Raw genomic sequence first — 27,446 nt, forward strand, 5'->3', positions numbered from 1 at the left:
GCATCTTCATGCTCCGAGTGGCCCTTGGCCTTTTGTTTGCTCTCCTCATCCCTGTTCCCCCCCGCATTTTGTCCTGATACCTTCTTGTTACAGCACTTGTCTCAAGGCCTAGTAGGAAAGTTTCTGTTTTGTTTTTTATGCTCCCTTGTGCCCCCTTTTTATTTGTATTGATGCGCCTTGAAACAGCATGGGATCTATAGCAAAATAACCAATAAATAAATATGACATTTTGAACCTGCCCTGCTGCCACTATTGGGCAACTGCTGTGGATGTCAACAGCCGGCTTCAGGAAGGTACATATGTGCAGTTTGCTTATTGCCATGGGGGACCCCCCGCCCCTGTCCCTCGCACTTCTTGGTACTGCACTTGCAAGAACCGAACGTCACAAGGCCTAGTAGGACCATTATTGTTATTTTTCTCCCTTGTTCCCCCTCCTCCCATTTTGCCTTGTGGTGCATTGAAACACCATTTGTTGTATAGGTGCATTACAAATATCTGTTAGGAAAGATTTCCATTCCATGTGTAATTTTCCCTTCAGTTCTGTACCCCCCAACTTTTTACTTTGTTTAAACACCATAGTCTGACTTTACCAGAGGAGCACAGCCTTCTGCTGCACTCCTCTGGGCTTTTCGCTCACTTTGTTATGGGGAAACTGACATGCCCTTAAAGACAGTCAGTACCGGGAGACTTTGTTTCCCTTAGTCCTTGTCAACGTTGCAACTTTTCTGCAATATTTTGCAAGTGCACAAAGTACCTTATAGTACAATGCACTTGGGTCTTCCCGTCATTTCTAAAGGTCCTAGTTACTCTCGAAGTATTTTTTAGGAGAAGTGCAGATGTGCCTTGGACAGAGCTGGTGGCAGCTTATCTTCTGTGTATTTTTAACCCTTTCCTGCTAGGTAAACCGCAGTTACCACATCTGGCACATTTAGGTGGCCTGGCTCCAAAATGGCCATGCTACGAGGTTCTTTGTCCTGTCCTTTGGCCATCTAGTCCCTTCACCTTCCCGAGGCCGAGCCAACCCGGGTCAGTCCTTATTTGGGCATGCCTTTTTCCACAAAGTACCAAGATTTCGCGGGCTTCTGCATGCCTTGAGTGTGCGCCCCCCAGGATGTGGGCTGGACTGTCTAGTTCCAATACACATCCTGGGTGCCAGAGAGTCTGGTGTGCTGTGAATGTCTGGGACCACTGTGGTCCATGATTGGTCCAGATATGGTATGCCTGTATGTGAGCAGATGTCCCATTGGGTCCTCTTCATTTTGGCGCGAAGGAGATTTTGGATGAAAGAAGGCTCCAAACACCCATACCATGTTGATCTCTGGAGTTCTCATTGAACAAAGGATAGGATCCAAGTATCCTGAAACTAAGAAGCAGAGTAGAGGAACTGCTGGTGACCCGCTGGAAGGTTTGGCACCCTGAGCCCGCTGTCATCCCGTGGGACCCCTCTGCATCTGGTCATCCTAGAAGGTATGCGAAGATGCTTCGACCCATTAGAATGGTGGGACCAACTATTCTCAGCACCTTCATCAAAACCTGCAAGTAAGCCTTTTTCGGAAGTGTCCCTGAGCCAACCAGTGGGCTGACCAGCTTGCGCAGGATCTTTGCCCTGATACCGCCACCGTTTCGAGGAAGCCCTTGAAACAAGGTACATCGCATGCTCAGTGTTCACAGCACTCTCACACTGAATTTCCTACACTTGGCGTTCCCAGGTCTGGAGTAAAGTGAGTGCGCCCGAATCAGAGAATATGGGGTTACTGTGTCGCCCAGCCTTGGTGACGAACTTTGCAAATTAATTGCAGCCATGGTCCTCTGTGTCCTGAATCCTGCTACAGCAGAACTGGCCTGATCCATCCACCAGGAGCGGAGAAATCACCACTGTCCCATTTGGGAATCAACGCTTCATTGCTGAAAGCCACAGAGCTGCGAGATTGCCGCATTTGAATCTGCAACCGAAGTGGACTCGACTGCCGAAGTTTGGTCTGGAGTGCGCTCGGGGGTCGGTGAGTAATTGCAACCATAACCAGTGGCCCCTAGAGCATCGATCAATTTTTACACATGAGTGGCCCCTGAGGGCCCCTCTCCTTTCACTGCTAGTGCAAACTAGTGAACTATTCCTGAACTCTGGAATCTGCTCTGACCTGTTGGGGAGACCCTCCACGAATAGTGGGAACTTATACTGCATCACCTCACCCACCTTCCTGAGCTGCTACAGACTCTTCAAGAGACCCTGTTTTGCCCATCTGCATTACTGTGTACGGCATCATTGCAAGTACATTTGAGCAATAGGCACCACTCTTCTTAGGGAATCGGCACCACTCTTCTTAGGGAATGGACTGCCTTTCACTTAGGATTGTGTTTGATGCAGAAGGGACTAAAAATGGTTTGCACTGCCTGCTTCCTTCCCCTTTTAGGTTGTGGACCCATTTTGTGCATTAACCCTTTAGACCCCATTGGTCTTGTATATATGTCTAATGATAGGATTGTGTTGGTTTAGAAGTATTACTGTGATTTTATTTGTGTGTTGAAACTCAAAGTCCTTGAAATAAATGTATTTGTATTTTTAATATATCTATACCTGACTGGGAGTGATTTGTAAATGTCCTTTACTCTGTGTGCTCATTGAGGTCTTTCAGTCACCCTCACCCCTCCTGAGACCTAGTCTTGACGGCCGCCAATACTACCTTGATTGGTCTGGCTTGTCCAGAAGGTTACCCTGTTCCAAGAAACTAGGCTGGCCTTCTGAACCTCTGACGACCAGGTCAGAGTTCAGAAATCCATCTTAACAATATCCAATACATAAAAATAAAAGAAATGAGAGTGGGTGTGGTGTTGCACCTGACACGATTGGTCATGTGTGAGTAGGGGGAGCCCGACCCCATCTGAGAGGATGAGGAAGGGACAGAGATAGAGGAATAAAGTGGCACGCAGTCCAGAAACAGAAAAAGCAGTAAAGTATCAAGCCAGTTGCCTGTGATTTATTTATGCTCCTCTATTACAGCTTTGGCACTTAGCAGCCACTGTGCCCCGGTCTGCCTAACATCACAGTGGGGTCTGATTAGTATTGTGCGGCCGGCGGCGGTCACGTGGCCGGCCTCAATGGTGCTGGGGGGCCCAGCACCATGTCGGTATGCTGGGGTCACCTGGACTTACTTGGTTACAGGGTAGGACCCTGTGATGCTGCGGGGACACAGCTTGGGTGCCGGAGCACCTCGTAGGCCAGCAGCATCCTGGATGGTGCCTGGGCTGGACCCAGGCATACATGTCAACATTCAGAAGCCCCTGGGAGGGAGATTTCATCAGAGAAATCGGGAGGCATATATTTTGCCATATGAATGCATTGGGGCTTGAATTCTTTTAGCGGTGGTATGTTAATGTTAATGTTAAAGGACATTTGTACTGCGCACTATCACCACCAAAGTGGTCGTCTGGCGCTCTGGTGGCTCTGAAAAGGGGAGAAGAGGGGGTGGTTTAGTGGGAATAAGCTGGAAAAGTGCAAGAGTGCAGTGATGTGCTGTTGGCAGCCTCAGCCCGGTGGGTCCGTTGGCTGGGCTTGGGGTGTTTTACGGTCGGTAGTCGTTGTGTGCTGTTGTGCAAGTCTATATGTGGTTTGTTTTGTTGTTGCATTGTTGTGAAGTTTGTGCGGATTGCTGCATTTTTAGGCTTGTGGTTGTGTTTGGTTAGAGTTTGAGAGGTGTATGCAGAGGGATGAGATTGTTAGTTGGTTGGTTAGTTGGCATTGCTGTCCTTGCAATTATGGGATTCCATCTAGGTGCGGTACATGCTAACAGTCACATTTCTATCTAGATGCGATGCAAGCTAAAGTTAAGAATTCTAAATTTGGTGTATGTTGACAAACACATTTCTATCTAGATGCAGCTCAAGCTAAAGTTCGGAATTATAAGTTTGGTGTATGTTAAGAATCACATTTCTATCTCGATGCGACGCAAGCCAACACTAAGAATCCAGAGTGTGGCACATGCTAACAATCACATTTCTATCCAGATGCGACACAAGCTAAAGTTCAGAATTCTAAGTTTGTTGTATGTTGACAAACACATTTCTATCTAGATGCGGCGCAAGCTAAAGTTTGTAATTCTAAGTTTGGTGCATGTTAAGAATCACTTTTCTATCTAGATGCGACGCAGGCTGAAGTTAAGAATCCTGAGTGTGGCACATGCTAACAATCACATTTCTATCTAGATGCGACGCAGGCTAAAGTTCAGAATTCTAAGTTTGTTGTATGTTGACAAACACATTTCTATCTAGATGCGGCGCAAGCTAAAGTTCGTAATTCTAAGTTTGGTGCATGTTAAGAATCACATTTCTATCTAGATGCGACGCAGGCTGAAGTTAAGAATCCTGAGTGTGGCACATGCTAACAATCACATTTCTATCTAGATGCGACGCAGGCTGAAGTTAAGAATCCTGAGTGTGGCACATGCTAACAATCACATTTCTATCTAGATGCGACGCAAGCTAAAGTTCAGAATTCTAAGTGTGGTGCATGTTAAGAATCACATTTCTATCTAGATGCGACGCAAGCTAAAGTTAAGAATCCTGAGTGTGGCACATGCTAGCAATCACATTTCTCTCCAGATGCGACGCAAGCTAAAGTTCAGAATTCTAAGTATGTTGTATGTTGACAATCACATTTCTATCTAGATGGGGTGCAAGCTAAAGTTCGGAATTCTAAGTTTGGTGCATGTTAAGAATCACATTTTTATCTAGATGCGACGCAAGCTGGAGTTAGGAATCTTGAGTGTGGCACATGCTAACAATCACATTTCTTTCTAGATGCAAAGCAAGCTAAAGTTCAGAATTCTAAGTGTCGTGCATGTGAAAAATAGTGATATTTTTCACTGAAAAATCTGGAGTCTCCCACCTAAATCGGGAGGGTTGGCATGTATGCCCAGGGCACCAGGCTGGTCTAGGGAGCCGAGACCAGCCGGGACCTGCAGGGCTGTGATCGCATGGCATGGGCCTGCAGGACCGTGATCACACGGTGTAGGTCTGCAGGCCCAGAATGAGAGACGGAGATAACAGAAGTTCCATGGTTGGAATCTGCAGCTGTTCTGATGCACGTGCCTGCAGGGGCTCCTTTTATTAGCTTGGGCCAAGACACAGCCCATCTTAAAAGGCCATTAGTACACATTGGGAGGGACCCACAGCTTAAAAGGGCAATACACATGCCAGGGGCACACATCACAATTAATAGAACCCACTTTCAAAAATAGGATTACCTCATACATGCCAATATTCTCTGGCAACTGGGAGGGAGATCTTGCCAAAGAAATCGGGGGAGAGGAATTTTGCCCTAGGACTGTATTGGGGATTTCAATATTTTAGGAGCGAGAAAGTAAAAAAATGGCAATATTTTTTACTGTAAAATTGGTAGTCTCCCGCCTAAATCGGGAGGGTTGGCATTTATGATACCTGTACCATAAATATATATATATATATATATAATTTTTTTTCAGCATACCTGGTAGTAAAAGTCTGCACCACTCTACAGACTATTCACTCATGCAGTGGGCTGTTACCATCTCGGTACAGCTCGACACAGGCGTTGTTATGCAGAGATTAGGTGGCAAGTTTGGCCATATTAATACTTTGCTTTACAGAATAAAGCCTATTTAATGGCAGTGCCCCAATACTCGCTAAATGAATGCGCATGCGTGTTGCTGAACTACTGAGCCAGAAGGCTACCTTTCTGGAACGGGAAAGGCACGTTTTACCAGCCCTTACAAACACACGGAACATACTGGCAGGATAATGTCCTACCTTTGTGTCTGTACTCTTGCTGTCCGACCACCCAATGAATACATTCCCCCCTGCGCACTGGTTGGCATCAGTTGTATGAAGTTGCTCCGTGGACCAATAGTATGTACAGTCGTGGCTACCTGTGAATACTGACAGTGAACGGCTTGAATGACAGTTACCTGCACCAATCCCGTGAATCTGCGTACCTCGGCTACTGGCGTCTCAGTGAATCATGAAGGAGAAAGCTCGCTGAACAGCGGGGCGGGCTACGATAGGCTGCAAGAAGTCCCGCCCCGAGCCTGGTGTCCGCGTGTGATTGGTGGGCTCTTGTTGAGGGAAGTGGGCTCGCGAGCTGGGGCTTCAGGCAGGCTGCCATCGTGCGCGATCTGACGGCTCTTGATCTTGACATGGCGGCTCCTGGCCGCGATCTTGGTGTACTGACGGCCCTACTGCTCGGCCTCTGCTGCAGCCTCGCCCGCGCCTCTGAATCGTACGAGTACGTGACGTGCGGCTCCGTCATCAAACTGCTTAACCAGCGCCACGGCGTGCGGCTTCACTCCCATGATGTGAAATACGGCTCAGGTGAGCAAGGAGGGCGGTGACAGGTCTGAGGGCTGTGGGCTGCATGTCTTGAGAAGGACATCACAGGAGAGAAAGAGGGGTGGCCGATGAGAAGAATGGAGGCTGCAGTGAAGACTCTGCGACTAGTGGTTGAACGCTCAACAAATGTGAATAAATAAATAAATGGCAGGAGGCAGAACGTTTGAGAACAGTTGAGATTTTTCACCAGAATGATGCTGGTGTTTTTTCTTCTTCTCCTTTTTTACTTGAGCCAGGAGTGCACATGGGAGGCTGGAAGTGTAGTCGTAGAGTGTGAATGAGGATTGGAGCTGTGAAGGTTTTCCTTTAGTGACCATCACACGAGGCTGGGGATAAACAGTTTTTTTTTGGGGGGGGGGTCGGGGGAGTTTCCAGACAGGGTCTGGCACTCCTGTGGCTGGGGATGAACTGCCTACATTGGAACCCTCGTAGAATCATTGGGAAGTTCTGGAACAGGAGAGACAAAGCACTTTCATAAGATGCTACCCATCTCCCTTTTTTGTATATGGGAAGTGCACCCCTTCCCTTACACACAAGGGTTATCGGTTGTATACTAACTGACCTTTTCACAATTGAACTCGGGAGAATTGACCTAATTTAGAAGGTCAATTAGGACATATTTGTGGGGGGAAACCCCTGCAACACCCACCCAATCCCCTAATATTATTTATAATCCAAAACCAACCCAATAATATATAAATAAAAAAAGTATAAAGGTCAATTGTGCAGAAGGTCAATTTGGGTAATACTGGGATATCACGGGGGAAGCAAATGGGTAGGTTGATTTAGGCATCAAGTTAACTTGGCCTAATGTAAACTCTTTTGTTACTAGAATTACTCCCCATCATAAGATGGGCAGGTCCGTCCTAGGCGTACATTCCATGACCACGTCCCTAACCACTCTCTACCTCGGGGGAGAACAGATCGGCAACCCTCTCCAGTCTCCACACAGGCATCACCCGTTTTAACAGAGTTGTGAAAGACACTCTCCACCTCAGCTGTGTTTGATCTACGTGACAAACCCTGGCATGGAGAAAGAGGAAGCTTGAGTCTAACATAGTTGCCCTTTTTCATAACACTTGTTCTGACAGCCTTATTCTTGTAATTTGCCTACCTGACTGGAATCTTTGTCTCAATACCGTTGTGCTGAAGTGATAAACCTGGTAGCCAGAGCCGGCTCAAAGGGCGATCAAGTGGTGCGGTCACACAGGGGTACCGCAAATAAAGAGCATTGCCAGCTTTTGACACTATAAGCTTTAACATAATGTAAAGTGCTCAGTCATCCAAAGGTATCTTGGCACTGGGAAGGCAAAGGGACAGGCTGAACAGTGCATCCTAATAAAGAAGGGTCTCAAGGGATTTCCTGAATTGTAGATGGTTAGAGGGATTTTTTAATGGAGGCCTTCCATAGTTGAGCCGCCGCCACAAAGAAGGGCAGACCGCCAGCTCTCATGCGGCGGAAGGAAGGCACACCTAGCGGGCCAGCAGACCTGGAGCGGAGCGTCTGATTAGGGAGATAACGGACACATTTGTCACAGAGCTATTCAGCCCCTTGATCGTGGAGGGCACGATTAACCAGGCAGAGTGATTTAAATTTAATACGCTGGGCTACAGGTAGCCATTGTAGAGCACACAAGACTGGGGTGATATGGGCTCTGTAAGGTGATCCAGTGGCAACTCAGGAAGCAAGATTTTGTAGACGCTACAGCCACTGGACCAGACCCTTGGGCTGGGCAAGATAAAGCACGTGGCAGTAGTCCAAGCGGCTACAACTGGTGGCCCGAGTTTGGGAGGTATGATGGGAGCACTTTCCACAGGATCTTCAGGTGGAAGTGTCCTGCTTTGCACACGGCCGAGATCTGGTCATCCATGGAGTAGAGGAGACCACAACCCCAAGCTTCTTAACCGTAGTGACTGGAACAGGGAGGGGTCTCAGTATGGGCGGTCAGAAGGAAAACGCCTCAAGTGAGGGCTGGGTGGGGGTGGGGGGGATGTGGGGAGGGAGTGTCACCCACCATCATAACCTCTGTCTTGGCTCTGTTAAGTTTCAGCCATTTGTGGTTAATCAAATCTCCCACGGCAGACAGGCACTGGCAGAGGTACGACAACACCTCAGCCTGCTCAAGATCTAACCGGATCAGGATCTGAGTGTTGTCAGCATAGGAGTAGCACCTAAAGCCGAAGGAGCGGATGAGACACACAAGTGGCCGAATGTACATGTTGAAGAGTATAGGGGACAAGGTGGAGCCCTTTGGGACACCACAGGAAAGAGAGCAGGGAAGAGAAAGAAAGGGAGGAAGCAGAGTATTTGGTATCCCTCCACCAGGAACTAGGTAAACAAAGCAAGCACTTAAGAAGGGCCAGCAAGGTAGGGTGGTCAACACGCTACCAAAACTGTGTAGTACAGACTTATACCAAAGGTTGGTTTGCTTACACCTTTAGTCATAGTTGTGTGTAGTGATCCCAGAGGGTACTGCATACAAACTTTGCGTATCAGTCTCCTGGAAGGATGAAAGAAGTAGGGAGATCAAGGCCTCTAAGAGCTTCATGCAAAAGGGCAACAGTGAGATTGCATGGAAATTAAAAGTTAGAATCGAATTTGACATTAGAATTGTGTGAGCTGGTGGCGAACTTAACATGATGCTGACAAAAGGGTGCGGGCCAGCTCACACAATATTAATTGGCAGCGCACGTACAGGGAGCTGGTCCACCTGGAGTTGGCACTGCTCATAGCGCTGCTGAGGTACGGGGGCTGAGCAAGAAGAAGAAATGCAGGGTGTGTCGTTTTGTGTTTGGTTTCCTCCCCTTTAGCATTTAAAAGGTGGCATTTTGAATGACCGGCCGGGAGCCTGTGTTGGAACAAGGTGAACATGTGTTAATCACCAGTGTGTCAGTTAGTGCCCATCTTCAAGTCCAGAGGAGATGCCGCCTCGAATGCTATCTTTAATAATTCGGTTAAAACGTTCTACAGCCCCATTCATGTGGGGGTGATGAAACAGCACTGGTTGTGCTCTATTTCATTTCCACCCAGCTGTTTTTCATCTCTTCCAACTTGACCTGTTATCTGTGAAAGACATTTTGTGGTGAAAATTCCATACAGAAATGTGAGGTCTTTGGTACAAATGCTCTTGGTAAAGGAAACGCCAGCTAACTCTCTTTGTAGGTCAAATAGTGTGCTGCAATACATTCCAACTGTTCCACTATAAATAGGACCCATTAAGTCCAATCCTACACTTTTCCTGGGTTATGGTTGAGGTGCCAGCTATTATTTGTGTATTTATTTACAGTGGCCAGGAGCTATCTATGGAGGACAAGAAGCTAGCAAATAGCGTTCTGCAATTCTTACTTCCACATAAGATACAAACCTAGTTTTGTCCATTATCTAGGACCACCCCTTGTGCTTTAAATGTCGTCTAGATGTGCAGTCATGTTTATCGATAAATTGATCCAAATGCACAGTGTTAAATTCACATAAGTGTTTTTTCAGGAATAGTTGGCCTGGGGAGCCAAACTTAGCTCCTGGTAGCTGTTGCTGTCAAGCTAACCACGCTCTTCTAGGCTACAAGCAGGAGATAAATAGCTCCCAGCTTCTCCCAGTTTCGAACCCTGTCTTCTGATCTGCTAGATAGGCTGGAAAGGCAATCTGCTGTTCTGGTCACAGCCCAATTGACGTATTCCATCCTGAACATGTATTCTTGGAAGCTAGTAGTCCACTCCCTAATTCGCAATGCAGACTTGTCCAGGCCCTTAACAGAATTTTCCAGAGGGGCTTATGGTCCATGCCAACTTCGAAATTCAAGCCCCATACAAAGTACTCCTATTTATAAATCGCCCATTTAACTGCCAGCATTTCTTTTTCTGTTTCAGCGTAAGAGGGATCCTCCCTGTTCAAGAAAAAAAAGCCTTCCCATATTCTTTGTCCTCCTCAACCTGTAGTAGGACAGACCCGGACCCTTGTCACTGGCGTCGGTTGAAATGGTGGTCCTTCTTCCTGGTTTGTAATTCTAGAGGGAGGGTGCCTGTCTCAGGCTTCTTTAATATTTTCAGGCACTTGGGTCCTTTTTTAACATTTTTATTTTTCAGCAAAGTAAGAAACCGCAAGTAATTTTCTGCCTGCCTTAGCCCTGATAGCAATGGTTATTTATATAGCAGTGTCATTGTTTCCTAATAAGTCACTTATTGGTTTCATGCCCTTGTTCGCTTTAACATGGGCTAAATAATCTCTGTGGTCCCTGTTTAACTTAATTTTCTTTTAGTCATTCCCAACTCTGTTATAACTCAACATTTTTCTCTAACCCCTGGCTGCATTCCATACCATCCTTCCCATGCCCTAGGATAAGGGTCTGCATCCCTTGGCTCTTCAGATGATTTTCCCTCTCCATTGACTATACTGGCAAAGGCTGATGGGAGTTGTGGTACAAAACATTCAGAGAGCCAAAGGTTGCAGACCCCTGCCTTAAGTTAACATCTTAACAGACAAAATGCCCTTCTGTGTGGAACATCCATTACATGACAGGTTGCAATACTGATGCTGCCAACACGAGGCTGGACGGCATGCATCTACATTGAAAGAGACCTTCTATGGCAGGGGTCTGCAACCTTTAGGTCTCCAGGTCTTCAGATGTTTTGGACGACCACTTCCATCATCGCTAGCCAGTATATTCAGTGGTGAAAGATTCTGGGTGTAGTAGTCCAAAACATCTTTAGAGCCGCAAGTTGCAGACATCGACCAGAGCGAACACATACTCCTGATCTCTCAACCACCACACCTACCGCTAAAAAGCAGCTACCACCTGAATTCCGCACCAGCTGCACACATACCTGGTGCACACACGCACTTTTGACTCTCTCTCCTCTCTCTACTGACCCGAACGGTTCCCGAGGGCGTTCAACCTACCAGCGCCTTCAGACCATACCAATGGTATATAAGGCGCTATATAAATGCAAAATAACATAACATAACATCTGTTTTATGATGATAAAAGATGTATCTTCTTTAATTATTCATGGCAGCTATATTGGTGATATGCTGCCATAAGTTCGAACGCAGAAGTTTCTAGCATCACCAGTGCTAGTTGCACATTCTCCATATTAAATCGTATTTGTCTGGTATTATACATTTGTTGAGGGACCAGAGATTTACACAGTCGCAGTTTCCTTTTAGCTTCATAAACACTTCAAGGGGGACAGCCATTCTCATGCGTCCATGCACTCTATCACCCCTTGACTTCTCAGGGCCATCAGTTCTTGTTTTACTTCCTCTCTTGTGATGGGCACATTTAGTGTAATATCTACTAAAGGCTATGCCCTTTTATGGAGTGTGTTGCAATTTACAAAGTCTTTTAAAACACCCTAGACCTTTCCTGAAGACATACTTGGCTCTGTCTTCTTGTCTTTGCATGTCACCGCCACTGCCTCTTCATTTGGGTCTGATTGCATGTCAAGGTGCTACTGGTGAGACCAGTGTGCACCCTTTCAAAGACAGATAAACCTTCACTTCAGCTTGCCTGTCCTTTGAACGGCAGTTCATTATAGAGCTACCCAAAAGATGGATGTATGTGCAACCATATGCTAAGGGGATTTTATCCCCCTTTCGTAGTTGCCTAACAGACCATTTAACCAATCTTTTTTTGCCGCAAGCATGTATTTCTCGCCTCAATACACCATCCTCATGATGGGGCTACCCTCCGCCCCAGTTGTGTCCTAGGGTCAATCACCTCCTTGTCTGTCATTCACTACAAACGTCAAATTTTCCAAGTCTCTTTAGATATCTCATCTACGTAAACGGAGGTGTTGCCCACCCTGTAGAACTTTGCTACGTGACCTCTCCATGTACACTAACTGCACGTCATCCAAAAGGCTGCAAGTCTACACGCCAAGTTTCACATCTTGTAACCTCACAGAAATACAGCTTCAAGGTTGGCACCTGCGTTATATATTTATATTATATTATGATATTGCATTTATAACATGCCTATATACACATGAAATAAATAAATGTGTTTCAAGGCGCGACGAGGCAAGGGAGGGGGAACAGAGGGAACACAAACAGCGATCCTATTAGGCCAGGTGTCATTCAGATCGCGCATGGGAAGGGGAACGTGCAAGGGAGAGGGAGAGGGGGAGGGGAGAGTGAAGTACATGGGATAATAGACTAATACCATAGTAAGTACGGCCAGCTGGTGGCAAGTGCAAGGGTAAGTGCAGACATCCGGTGTCAAGTGCTGGTAGAGGGACTGTAGGGATACAATGACAGTCCAGAGTGCGAGGGTTGCCAGGAAGGCAGTGCAGGTGTGCGACTGGTGGTGGAGGGGTCCTAGGTTCGAGATCAGAGGGTGGCCAGGTAACCAGTGCAGTTTCAGCCAGAGGTTCAGCAGGGGAGAGGATGAGAAAAAGCAGAAGCAAAGAGAAAGGTTTTGAGGTGCTTCCGTAACCGAGATGGTTCTCCTCAAGTTTCAGGGAGGCTGTTCCAGAGGGCAGCCCCAGCCGAAGAGAAAGATCTTCCGCCAACTCGTTGCATGGAGAAGTGACTGACCCTGAGGGAGTTGAAGGGGGGATGAGCTTGAGAAGGAAGATATTTAGGAAGAGAGAGTTGAAGGCATTGAGGCCGCTGGCCCCAGAATGCCTTGTGGAAAATGCAGAGGGTTTTGATCTTAATCCTCGCAGCCACTGGGAGCCAGTGCAGAGATTTCAGTCCTGGAGAGATACGATCCCTGGGCTTGAGACCAGGAACAAGTCTCGCAGTCCCGTTCTGAATAAGTTGCAGAGGGTGGAGAGTAGAGCCAGGCAGATTTAGAAAGAGGCTGTTGCAGTAGTCCAGCCTAGGGAGAACCAGAGCTCTGGAGACGGTGAGCTTCTGGGGGAAGGAGAGGAAAGGAAGAATTCCTCTGAGGAGGTGTATCTGGTAGTGTGACTTATTAGAGACGTCAAGAGATGTGAGGAGAGAAGGAGAGTGTGGAGTCGAACATGACCGCAAGGTTTTTGGCCTCACAGGTGGGCTCGGGAAGAGGGCCAAGAGAGGCCGGCCAGAGAGTGATAGGAAGGGGGGGAGCATGTGTGTGTGTGTGTGTGTGTGTGTGTGTGTGTGTGTGTGTATGTGTATATGTGTGTATATATATATATATATATATATAATTTCCTACTGTTTTATTCTCTGTTTTCTCCTACTCCCTCTCTCTTCCCGCCCTCCTTTATGTTTTTCTATGCACTTTATCATAATTGTCCCTGGACTTAGTATGATAGCAACAAATGTTTGTCCCCCCCCCCCCTCTTTGCTAATCCGCCCACCCCCTCCAGCATGATCTGAAATGTGGTCAGGCCTAGTACGATAGTCGCTTGTTTTGTTCCTCTCCCTCCCCACCCCTCTCACCTCTGTTACTCACCGGCACTACCAGAAATGTTGTCAGGCCGAGTACGATAGTTAATTAGTTAATTTCACATTCTTGTTGTTCATGGCCTGTAAGAATGTCATTGTATTTTCCCTCCTTTGCCGTGAAGCGCTTTGAAACACATTGTATATAGGCGCTATATAAATTAACTGTAAAATCATATTTTATCACATCAGAGACATTGGGGTTTCTCATTGCACTCAGGTCGTTAGCGTTTGTTCTGTGTGCTTGGTCAACCCATTGTGAGAATTTACGCTGGTATCGCCACTGCCACTGCTGCAGTTCATCTAAAGGATATACCTACTGTTGTGTGCCTAGCTGTGTGTCAGCGCTGGGAGTTTGTTGAACTCGCGCCACCCGCACGGCCGCTCGCTTCCTGGAGGAGGCGGAGCTTCGGGCCGCTCACGTGATCGGTCACGTGACATTCGACGACCACAAAAGCACTCGCAGTGTACCCTTGCGGCGTTAAGCCCTGCAGGGTAAAGTCCGGAGTCTGACTGTTAAGCGGCTGTTAGGCGCAGAGGCGCACAATACAGGTAACCCATAATCCACTTTTTTCCTTGTCGTGGGGGGACATCCTCAAACTTGGCAACCATCATACTAGAAAGAAAGAAAGCTAGTAAATGAGGCTCCGAAGTTCACCGCCATCGGAAGAGATGGTGGATCAAGAAGGATCATATCTGGGGGGGGAGGGCAGATCTACATCCGATGCAGCGCCCCCTACTCTCCCAGGAACATCTTACTTACCTAATCAGGCCAGTCAAGTTATTACCCATGCGGTCTGTCACTCGGCCCCTGAGCCACAAGTCTCCCTTCCACTCATTCAGGAAGGGTGGAAGAGAGGACTAGAATACACTCTAACAACTAAAAAAATACAAAGTAGAATCAATGACCATTTTGTAAGAAAAAGAAATAAGAGTACCAACGACCTAGCTGACTCAAGGGCGACACTTGGCCAGACCTCCAGTCCAACCCAGGAGAGTGATGTCATCCGTCAATCACCTTCGTCCATCGACTGTCTTTTTCATCTTAAAAATGGCCCTGCTCCAGTAGGCTCACAGGACAAACCGGAATCACAGGAAGTGCCGCCCACAACCAGCGAGAACACGCTGACAGCATTGAGCTTCGTCCTGAACTCTCTGGTCTCTGTATTCGAACTTCTGAAAGCAGAGGTCCAAACACAAGCAGGCGTTCTATTAGAGCTTGTAAATGAAGTATCAAAGAATGAGTCGACGACAACGGCACTCAATAACATCATGAACACGATCTTGATTCCAACAATAAAAGACTCACAAATCGAGGGAGTAAAACAAGGTTTGGATCTCACTCAAATTTACTCCATACTGAAAGAAGAAGCAAGGAACAATCTTATAACACAAGATCTTATAAGAAACCTTTCCATGGAAACTCGAGACACTACAAATAAGAATCATCCGCAGTCAGAAGAGGATCCAGTGGACTGCTTTGATGATACACCATTATCAAATTCAGTCCTAGAAGAATTTCGCAGACTCGCGAACGTTGAAATAGAGCCTACGGTAGAGATCTCAAAGAGCCCAAACAAAATCACAGTTGCAACCGTTCAAGATTCCCCGCACAATGAAGTCAATTTAGATTTGGTTACTCCAAGTCATCCGAAAAGAAGAAGAGGAAAGAAGCAGAAAGAGAGGCCTTCGGCCCATCCACAAACTAAAAAAAAAAACAAAAAACCAAAAAATAAAAAAAGCCCCAAACAAATCGGGAACAAACGCTTTTATTAAAAACCTATCCTCGACTGAGGAAAAGTCCTCAGACCTAGAAGTAGATGCATCTCCAGTCGCTGGTTCCTCTCAGAATAAAAGCCAGAAGGCCTCAAGATCCATCAAAAGAGGAAAGGGCCCAAACGGTCACATAGCGGACCCCGGGAAGTTAAGGAAAGCCCATAGCAACACAACGCTTCAAACCACAAATACGGGCATGCAAACTGAGCCTATGATCCCCGTGAATGGAGCCTCTAATAAATCAAACCCAATTATGCCTAACTCGAACATCAAAATAGCCCCCATTTTTCTAAAAAAGGGTTTAAAAAAAATGCTACCAGCAGCACGGCCCTCCAAACAAGTATAAGTAACATCAGACTGGCACCCATCTTCCTAAAAGCCACTCCAAAACCTGCGACGGTAACCCCAATGGCATCACCCCTTGAGCTTCACTCGACCAATAATAATCCCCCAACTGGGTCCTTGGCCTGTGAAGCAGACTGTCGGAATGGTTTGGGAAAATCGAGAAACTTAGAGTTTTTTCCACAAATTAGCTCAGTGGAAGAGGAGGTAGATGGCCCCTACCACACTCCCCCGGAGCGGGAGATAGAGCAGGAAATTGCTGACTTCACAATTCCAAGGATTTGGCTAAGACTGGAAAGACCAATCGGGTACACGTCCCTCTGCAGATCAGTCCTCCTAACAGAAATCAGGAAAAACTATAAGTTGTTTCTCTTTTCATCAGAAGACATTGAATACGTCAAATTTCCAGCTGCTAATGACAAGTTCTATGTGGAGGTAGGCCTCAGCTCAAAAAGAGCCTTTCAGGCATTAATTGGGAACAAAAACGAACTAGCAAGAGCAGGCCTGTTGATATTTGAGCAGGAGGAGGAAGATGGTTTCAGGAACTACTCTAGAACATATACAAATAAAGAGGATACACCAAGATTGAGAGGACCAGTAGGCACACCGACTGAACATTTAAGGAACTCTATCTCCGGCCCCAAACTAAGTGAGAACCTCATCATAAAATTACCCGAGATTATATCGCAGGTTCTCCTGAATCTTGGTGAGGAGCAAATGAGCCTTTAAACAAAATAGTCTCGGTCTCGTCTCCTGGAATACAAGAGGCTCTAGCTTTTTAAAAAAAAAGCTACTAAAAAATAAACTATTAAAAGAATTCGATATTCTACTTTTCCAGGAGACATGGCTCGTAAACCCCATAGAGATCGAGGGTTTCACAGTCAAAAATCTCGGGGCCTCACAAAAATCTAAGGGGAGACCGGCGGGTGGACTCTTAATGGTCCTCAAAAACTCAAGTATCCATCAAATCATCTCCCTCTGCAATAATGTCGCAGGCATTCAGGCCTGCAAAGTAGAGCTGGCCTCAGACAACACAAGAGTTAATTTAGTTCTCATCAACATATACTGGAACCCAGCCATCATAAAGCTGCAAGATTTTCTGGAACTCCTACAGAGCATTCTAATAGGAGTGAAGACCAACTTCCAGGGAGCACACATTATAATAGCAGGCGATCTCAATGCCGACTATATTACCTCAAAAAGTAGCCGGCCCCTACACCTTAAGCCGACTACATTACGAAATGGTAAATTATGGTGGGACTTTTTTTCCTCCTGGGACCTGGAAAGGATCACCAATCAAAATGGGGCCAACGAGTTAGGAAATCACACCTGGTGCCGGGGTTCTTCGAAATCCACGTTGGATTATATTTTCGTAACCTCAGGTCTCGCATCTTACCGCCCGATCCTAACCCTCAATTGGGAAGGAGGCAGCGACCACGCAAGCCTCGAACTTCGATTTGCGGAACTACAGAGAGCCCTCAACCCATCACGTCCACAGCATTTAGTTGGACTCAAGAACAAATTGAGAGTGGCAAAATACAAATCTGGCGGGGAAAAATTAAATCAACTCCTAGAAACAATACCGGGACCGTTATGGATAGAGGAATTCCACCCTGAAAAATTCGGAAACTTCATTTGGTCAATTTGTCCACCACAGGAGATGAAAGTGGCAGGGAAGCAATCACATTTTCACCATTTCGATGAGGAAACACACAAGCAAAAAAGGTCTCTCCGCCGTCTCATTCGTAGTCTAAAGAAAAAGGGGGGAGGAGACCAACGAGAAACCTCACAAAAAATTAGGAAAGCTAAGTAATCTTACAGAAACTGGTCTCGCAACCATAAACACCAAACACAGCAAGAAGATGGGGAAAAGATGCTCCACTTACTTAATGCCAATAATTGCAGAAGCTTCTGGGCCGCACTCAGCCAACTGGAGACAGGCCATAATAGCTCCCTCTGCAATTTAGTTCCAGAGCAATCCTGGATTGACTATTTAACCAAGAACTTCGAACATCCAGGCACCAGAGATTTCATTGGACCCCCAACAACCTGGTCATTGTCATTTAATCAACAAGACATTCTTGATCTCATTCTCTCAGCATCTACATCAAAGGCAGCAGGACCTAACGGCCTAACCTATCAAGTCCTAAAAAATCACCCTACAATGTGGGCAAAGCTACTATATCATCTTTTTCGGGAAATCGTAAAGTCCGGCTCCTTTCCACCGTCCTGGAAGAATGCACTTATCATCCCATTCTTCAAGGGAGGCGATAGACTCAAGCCTGCTAGATCGACCAATCGCCCTGCTTGATATCGACAGCAAACTGTTTATGCGACTTCTCCTGAAAGAACTCACTCACTGGGCTGATACCAACGAGATTCTCTCCCGGCACCAAACGGGCTTTAGGAAAGGTCTATCTACCAGTTTAAATGGCCTTATCCTAAACCTACTCAGCGAAGGCTCCAACGAGAAGGATGGCTCCCCACTCTTTGGTGCATGGGTGGATCTATCCAAAGCATTTGATTTGGTGGATAGGGCTCACCTCTGGCGCAAACTCCAAAACTGGGGGATTCCAGCACCCCTTTTGGCCATGCTCATAGAATTACACAGAAATACCACCATCAGGGTAAGACTGGACGATGTCGGCAATTTATCAGAATCCATAGAGGTTTTCAGGGGAGTCCGGCAAGGCTGTCTAGGCGCTCCGTTATTTTTCAATCTTTTTCTAGCAGACCTGGGGAATTTCCTTGAATCGGCCTCCATGATAGCACCTAGGATAAATGGGAGAAGGATACATTGGCTGGCCTATGCAGACGACATTGTCCTCCTGGACGGCTCGGCCCGCGGGTTGCAACAGCTCCTTCTCAAACTAAGTGACTATGTCAAGATCAATGGTCTAATAATTAATCCCTCGAAATCTAGAATCCTGGTATTCAAACATCCGAGAAAAAACCTACCATCCAGGAAATGGATTCTCGAAGAAACGGAAATTCCCAGAGTTGAAGAACTCACTTACCTGGGCTATGAAGTTTTCACATCTCCATCCATGAGCAAGATGCTACCAATCATCCTTGGCAAGACTGCAAAAATCACGGCCCAAATGAAGAACCTGATGGGGAAGTTCTGCAAATTTACGATATTGCCGCTTCTCAAATTTTACATTGGTAAAGCTGTGCCAATCCTTTTGTACGGCCTAGAAGTGAAACCTATGCTTTGGAACTACAATTGGAGCAAAATAGAGGGTAAGCTATGGAGAGCAGCATTAAATCTGCCGATATGCACACCTCTTAGTAGTCTGCGATTTGAACTGGGTCTGATCTCCTAAGGCTGTCGAGCGGACTGGAAGCTTCTGTCGTTATACCGGGACATTATCGCCGCTAGATCCTCCACTCTACTCTTCGATGTAATGGGACACCATAAAAAGGAAAAATCGAAACATCTTCTCACCCTCGAAAGAAAAGTGGGGGACATTCTACTCAGGCTGAACTCAACACCAGAACTATTGATTGTTAATCCTGTGAAAATAAAAAAACAACTCGAAATCCATGACTGGATCTGTACGATTGAAGGAGTTAGGCTCTTAAACCCACCGAACCTCTTCCTAACAGTGGAGAGAAAAGTGGGTACTCTACCACGCTATCTCCAAAAATTTCCCGATAAGAGCATTCGAAACAACTTTCTAAGACTTAGACTAAATCTGGCTCATACCGGAGAAATTTTGGCCAAAAGACAGCAGGGCGATAAAACCATAAAGCTTTGTAGGTTCTGCGAGCCACCGAACCAACAATCATTGAGACACCTGCTGCTAGAGTGTGAGGGGACTTGGCCCGCAAGACGGCAGTTGCTGGGAAGATTCGTCACCAGAGAAGAGACCCTCTCACAAGATTCCTTCTGGGATAGATTGATCTCCGGTCAGGAAGTCATGCTCACCACGGCAATTGTAAAGGTTTTAGAAAACTGCTTGATACTCACAAAGTATAGTCAAAGTGCCGAACAAGGGGTGAGCTTTTCCTGACCGTTTTGCAAGGCCATGTTTTTAAGCTTTTAATGCTTCTTTTTTCTTCTTTGTATTCGACTTTGTAAAGGTTCTCTTCAGAAAGCCATAAACAAATAAACAATAAAAAAAAAAAAAAAGAATTTACGCTGGTCTCCAGCTGTGATTCACTTGGTTTGGACTAGTTTTACAGCCAACACATTAAAAGATACCCTCTCGCATTTAAAAAAAAACAATTGATTTTTGCATGAACTATTGGTTATTTTATTAATTTATTGTATAATTTAATCAAAAGACACACATCTATATCATAACATACATTTAATACTGTGCACATTGCTCTTTATTATAATAGTGTCAGTGCATAACCCTCAAACATTACCCTCCTAGAGACACACCGTATTCATACCACACCCTCATAAACAATCAAGCCTCACAAAACATCACTATAAAAAGATACCAATTCTATAAATTAGATCCTGAAATCAGGATCTGGTGCGACACCCGCAAGTCGGAAGGTCTACATGGAAGGACCTGCTGCGTGCAGAGCATAGGAGGCACCACTGCCATGATGGGTTGGATTGTATGGTGACTAAGTTCTCGTAATCGCCCCAAATGCCAAATAATTAACCAGCAGCAGTTTGGTTTTGCCAAGTGATGCTCCAATAGAAGTATTGATGTTACCCTGTCTACACCAAAATTTAGTCCTGAAGAGGCTAGTCCACCAGTAAACCTTGGACCAGGAGAGCTGAAATTCGAGTCGACATAACGCTACAAATGACCATGAGGTCTACTTAGTCTTTTGACTTTTGAAGAGTTGTTTTGTTGACCTGACTGCAGGCAAATTATTTTTGTGCAGGTTATATGTGAAATGATAGGTATGTACACTTATTTTAGTTGGTGTCGCACCAGATCCTGTTTTCAGGATCCAATTTATAGAATTAGTATCTTTTTAAAGTGATGTTGTTTTGTGAGGCTTGGTTGTTTGAGTGTGTGGTATGAATATGGAGAGTGTGCCTAGGACAGTAATGTTTGAGGGTTATGCACTGACACTTACTATAATAGTGAGCAATCTGCTCTGTTAAATGTATGCTTGATGAAATTAATTATACAAAAAATTATAAAATAACCAATGGTGGATTCAAAAATCAATTGTTTTTTGAACTGTGAGAGGGTATCTTTAAATGTGTGGTTTGCTGTGTTTGATAAGCATTATACCCTTGTTCATTAATACTATTGCTGTACCTCTTGTTTGTGGTGTGTTGTGCTAGTTTTACATCAGGTGTAGTAGAGTCCCATGGTTCTTGCTGAATTGCATTCTCCCCTGGCATCTTCACACATTTTGAGGTGTGCTGTAATGAGAAGTCAGATTCCCATGGGAACATAACAGATCTCTCACTTTGCAGTCCCTACTTTCCAACATGAACTGATCACCTAGGCGTTCATCCGTCTGATTTCCCGGAGTTTCATTTGGCACGAGGGCTGTGATGTACTGCTAAACTGTTTCTTTCCTCCTGCACCTTCTTTCAAAAGTGGAATCTTGGAAGTATGATATTGAGATTGGTCTCATAATGCTTGCCAGCTTATTCAAACATGTTTCATATTCATTAAGGCTGTGGGCCTCTGCGTCAGATCTTGCTTATCTGGTCTTGCCATGCCTACGCAGCGATTTAGAGTTAGTTCCCCTTTCCACACCATAGTTGAGCCCCCACACTGTTGGAGTAATGCTCAAACCCCTAGTGTTAACCGTTCAATTGTATTGGCAGCTCGTTAACAAGGAGTAGCTTGAGAAAACATATGTGGAAGTTTCTTTATGCCTTGCACTTGGTCCCTGTCGCTGGAGTAAGAGGTACTGGTCGCTATGTGCTCTGAGCGGTGTCTTTTATTGATGTTCTTTCTTTATTGCATACCTGGGTGGTTTACCGTTGGGTTTGTATAGTTATTTCACAGTTGCCTGATTGATTACTCTAGATGTGTTTTTTAGTTGTCACTCCTGTTTCTTGTTACAAAGGGCAAGCACTCTGCCGCTCCACGGAGCTTTGTGATGAGTGTTCCTGCTCAATCACACTTCCTGGTAACTCGGATTACTTCTGTGCATGCACTGCATAACATGTGCCGTTCCAGTCTCGATTTGGCACGTGCTTCGTGGTACTTCATTGTGTGCTTGTGCGCACCCGCTTTTCATCCCATCCTGTGCACCTTCAATGTAGCCTAACTCCTAACTTCACAGGCCTTCATTTACAAATGGTTTTGCCCACAGTCACTCATTTGCTGGCCTCTCCCAACCGACTTGTAGCCTGCCTGTTGGTGCCGTACTCCTGTGGCATTCGGTGCATACTGTGGGTGGTGAAGAACAATTTAGAATAGCTTTGCAATAGCTTCACAATGTGCAGTGTTATGTAGCATCGCACCTTTAACAACTCTTCAGGGAAAACAACATTCACATTGGTACTCTTCAATGCTCCTCTGCAAATTATGCTCCTCTCCTTCTGAATAACCTCTTCCAGAAGGACTGCCTTTTTGCCCATTTCATTTCCCCACTGCACAAGTAACCAAATACTGACAATGGTCTTATTCTGTTTCTTCCTTGGTATTGTGTGTTTAAACCAGCAGTGGTTATATGCTTCTCAAAATGTGAGTAACAAGCTGCACAACCTTTTGGGCCTTTCATTATCCCCCCTTCGCATTTGGCAATGTCTGCTGGGTGGCTAAAGTTTCTGGGTAGTCTCTCAGATCCGTCACTAATGGAAAGGACAGAAGGCTGCTATAGTGTAATTGTACTTGGGGATTTTAATAGTGAATGTCTAGACCCTGACTTATTTGCATATTGATCGAGCAAATGCCTCATTGTTAGGAAGGAAACCAGGGACTGTTTTTAGGGACGAAATGAGGGCATGGGATCTGGTGATTACGAATGGCAATATGGGTGGAGATATACCACCAAAATTCACTGCGCCAAATGCCTGTACTAATTCAACCCTGGATTATATATTTTTATCAACCTACATTTCCTATGTTTTAATTTTGAGGTTATCATTATTGCGATTAGGTTTGGACATGTATGCTCAATTCCCTGTAGAAAATCATTTGATTATGACATTGGAAGTTTCTCCAAGAAATCATACCCTAACATGGAGGCCATCAATCGCTAAACGTTTTAACCTTCACTTGTAGTATGATCAAGTAGTTCAAAGATTGCTGAAAAATGTGACTACTTTAAAAAAAGTTAAAAACTCTCTGGTTGGGGCAACATTCCTTACCATGAATAATGGGCAGAAGTGGTAAATTATATACAGACCACAGTTGTATTAGTAAAAGTAAGAGTTCTAATGCTCCGGCCACTGATGGGTTGTCAAATCCAACCCTAAAGACCAATGTCCAACTGTGGTCTGCAATATTGTGGGGTCTTTTTAATCATTCTCTATCATTGAACACTTTACCAGCGTCCTGAAATGGTGCTTTAATTGTACTTATGTATAAACATGGGTACAGGATGCTCCCTTGTAATGATCGGCCGGTATCTCTTTTGGATTCCTTGCGTAAAATCTTTGGCAGCCTGATACTACAGGAATTACAAATGTGGGCCACATTAACAGGCTGCTTGGATGTGTTTCAATCTGGTTTTAAACAGGGATCTGGAACACTCTCTGTTTCCAAGCAGAGAATTGGGGTCTCATCCCTATCTTAGGCTGGTGCCTCCTACTGGAACAGCCTCTCTCAAACTTGAGCAGAACCACCTCCGGTTCTGGAAGCAACTCAAGACCATCATCTTCGCTTCCACTTCTCTCTTCCTCTCCCCAGCTGATGTCCTGACTGTTCCACACACTGGCCACCCTCTGAACTAGGTCCCAGCTCCCTGCATGTCCAGTGGCCCACCACACTGCCCCCTGGCACCCCCAGCACTTGTGGCTTGTATCTGTAACCCTACAGTCCCTTCTATCCACACTTATGAGCCACCCGTTGGCTGCACTTTGATTACCTGCACTTCTCCCCAAACCCTCCCTCAGCACCTTTCCCACTTCCCTGCACTTGCGCAATCTGAATGACACAGGGCCTAGTAAGATCATTGTTTTGTCCTCCCTATGTTTTCCCCTCCTTGTCTTGTCGCGCCTAAAAATACTTGTGTACAGGTGTGTTATAAATGCCATATAACTACGTTAAATTGCTTAGTGTTGAACTTGCTACAAATGCAGTGCAAAAGCGATAAGCAAGAGATATATTGTGCCTTTTTAGATATTACTCAAGAGTGCGATTGTGTGAACAGAGACATTTCATGGAGAAAATTGAAAAAATGGGGGTTCTCTGCCGTGGCTTTTAGAAATTTAATAGCTTTGCATTCAAACACGAAGATAAAAGTACGATTAGACCAAGCGGGATATGCAACGCATTGGATACTGATGGAACGGGGATGACACCACGGTTGCATTTTAACACCTTTTTTGTTCAACATTTATATATGCAACCATGGTGGTATTTATGAAAAGATAATTGCACATCTTCCAAAACTAGGGAAAACTCAAAGAAAATACCTGTCATATGCTGATGATATCTTCCTCTGTGACTTGACATCAATAGGGCTACAGTAAGCTTTAACAGCGATGCATGGCTTCTTTTTGGATTTAGATCTTAAAGTAAATATAAAGAAGTTGAACAAGTGGGCCCTAAACTATTCCAAGCATAAAAAATGTAATTTGTTCTGGTCCTTGGACAGGTCTCGCTTGGGAGTAGTCTTTTAAATATCTGGGTATTAATATACACGCAGTAAGGAAGGAATCTGGCGATGTAAACAATACCAGAAGAACGTCCACTACCAGTGCTGCAGAGTTGCACCTTGTTGATAAAGTTTTTCAGCTATTGCTGTTTTAAATTATAATCATCCAAAAAATAGTTCCACGTATCCTTTATGGTGCTGAAACTGGGCATGGTCCTTAGATTGGGATACATTTAAGGCTGCGTTAGAAGCTCTACTATGGATAAAAGCATTACACTTCCCCCAGGGGATTCCGATTACAATCCCAAGGCATGAATTGGGGCTACTTTCCCTTTGTGCGTGAGTAAATTGGAAAATGTTGCAATATGTTGAGAATTTTCATTACACCTGAAAATACCCTGTTTACAAATCTGATCCTTTTTTAAATTTATTTTTTTATACCTTTTATTTATTGCACATGGTTGCAGTACATTTCAACAATAATAGTCATCATACTTATTACATGGGTTTGATGCTTCACTCTACAGCTATTTGTATGTTGGACCTTTCACTCAATGCTGTCTCCAGCATTCTTTCCGGCAAGAAATAGTTGAAAGTCTGCCCATATGTCTCTGAGATGGCACAAGGAGGTTTGAAGACTTATATACATTTCTTCCATGGCATTAGCTCATATCATGTCAATGCCTCCAGTTTTCCAATGTGGGCGCCTCTCTTTGTGTCCATTGCATAAGAATAGCTCTTTTTGTCAAGAACCAGTCCCAAGTTAACAAACGTACGTCGAGTCAGGTTGATTTTTTTTAGTTTAACCCAGTACACAGACTGATGATGACCACATTAGGTGTTGACCTATTACATCATCCAACGTATGACACACATTTTCCCAGTATGCTGTTAGAGCTGAGCAATTCCATAACATAATGTAATCTGTCTGCACACACGTTTCCACATCTCGGGCATTTCCCTTCTGAAGTGGGGAACAGTTTCTTAAGACCAGCAGGAGTATAATATGTTGTATTGAGTATTTTGAATTGTATTCATCTATACCTGGAGTTCAGAGATGCTTGTTTCGTCAATCTACATATCCGTGTCCAATGTACGTCTGTGGAGGTAATGCCAAAATCTCTTCCCCATTTACCCTTATTATCGACCGAATGATGTTCGAGATGCTTGTGCAACTTTATATAAAAATGATTTTGATTTCTTCCCCGCATTCTGTGACATTATGTAATTAAGACATGGGTATGACACGGGTTGTGTTGCCTGTGACTTATCCTGCGTGGGGTTCAGGGCTGCCAGACTCCATATAGGTATGGCTTTATTATATAGTTTTAAGTTTTTGGGACAGCCCGTTAGCTTTGTCCATACCTCTTGTGTCCATGCCTCTTGTGTTGCCCCTACTGGGTCAAGCAGGTGTGTATTTTGCTACCCACTGCCCGCGATCAGATGCACCATCGGGCAAGGGGTTGCGCTATGCCTCTCCAGGGTTGGGTGCCGTGACCATGGATCTTGCTCCATCCAGTATGTTGCGAAGTGTGCTTGTGCCGTCAAGTAATATAGTTCAAAGTCAGAAACCAAAAGACCCCCTGGCCTCAGTCGACTGTGAGTCGTTACCATTTCGCACAGACTTGTCTGTTCCAAACAAAGGAGGAGCATAACTTAGCAAATCCATAAAAAAAATGATCTGCCTGGCCATAATGGAATATTGAAGAAAAGATACAGGTTTTTAGGTAAAATAGTCATTCTCCAGCATGGGGTCTGGCATGGATTCACATGCTCATGAATATTCCCCGTCGTCAGGCTGGGAATCCTCGGTAAAGAAAAAATCAGTATCAGTTTTGTTTCTGATCTGTCTTTCTTAGTAGTAACCAATCACTGATCTCTGGGTCATACTGCCCCCAGCCAATGACTGCCCTCTCCCTAAGCCCCGCCTCTGGCAGCCATCCTCAGATTTTTACCGCATGCTCAAGCGTTGGGAGTCCTCGTGCTTTACCTCAAGTTTTTGCTGCGTTTTCACACTTTTTCAGGAGATTTTCTCATTTTTTCGGTTTAATCGAGCCTCAAGCTCCACCGTTTCTACTTCCGACAACGGGGACCCGTTTCGGAATTCTTCTACGCCCCTCAAGGGTGAAGTTTTGGTCGAGTTTACACTTCTTGGAGGATTCCGGAAGATCTGCGGCCTACCTCAACGGACATGGCCCAGGACAAGGGAAGCTCGACGCCCGGATCCAAGCTGTTCAGGTGCTGCCCTGGATGCGGATTGCAGAATGTTTTCAAGGAGGACGAGCATTCGTGATGTCTCTACTGCCTTCATGAGGACAAGACGCACGTGGAGAAGGACTGTGCGTTCTGCAAGAACCTTTTGGAACGGACCAAACAAGATCGTCGTTCCCGCCTCGCCGCCTGGCTGGATAAGGGCACAGCAGGTGAGAAGGCGAAGAAAAAGTCTAAGCGGGCTTTTAAGTCCTGTGAGGGCGCCCCGGCGACGGGGGCCCAACAGAAGGCCAAGCACCGCAAGTCCGCGGGCACCAGGAGCGCCGAAAGGTCGGGCTCTTCGGCTGCCAGGCAGGGCGCTACTTCCCCGGCACGTTCGACCACGAGCCAGCGCTCTGGTTCGGGGAAGAGGAAGTCCGAGAACCCGGGTAAGCTGCTGGAGCGGACCCGGTCGATCTCGAAGGGGGAGCGAGGCGCTGACCCTCCCCCCAAGGCGAAGGCCCAGGACGCACCTAAGGTGGTGAGGGCTTTGTTCCATCCGGCAAAGGCCTCTATCGAAGTCGTCGCTGCGACCCTGGCGAAGCTGGCTGAGACTACACCAGTGAAAACGGCCTCTGGGCCCAGAGTATACCTGCCACCTCGGAGGGAATCCTCTTTCCAGCCCATCGTTAAGACCCCC

The 27,446-nt window shown here is 45.7% G+C and overlaps 1 protein-coding gene across 1 annotated transcript in view; it reads left to right on the plus strand.

The window, feature by feature from the left end:
* The first annotated feature begins 5,847 nt into the window (after positions 1–5,847).
* The window catches only part of SDF2L1 (stromal cell derived factor 2 like 1), an 80,888-nt gene continuing 59,289 nt past the window's right edge, over positions 5,848–27,446 (plus strand). Inside the window, exon 1 of the mRNA XM_069619975.1 lies at positions 5,848–6,342. Coding sequence (XP_069476076.1) covers positions 6,168–6,342 — 175 coding nt within the window. The 5' untranslated portion in view covers positions 5,848–6,167. The remainder of the gene's footprint in view (positions 6,343–27,446) is intronic.

The sequence above is a fragment of the Ambystoma mexicanum genome, chromosome 10 (assembly GCF_040938575.1).
Source record: "Ambystoma mexicanum isolate Mex_15411 chromosome 10, UKY_AmexF1_1, whole genome shotgun sequence".
Taxonomy (NCBI): domain Eukaryota; kingdom Metazoa; phylum Chordata; class Amphibia; order Caudata; family Ambystomatidae; genus Ambystoma; species Ambystoma mexicanum.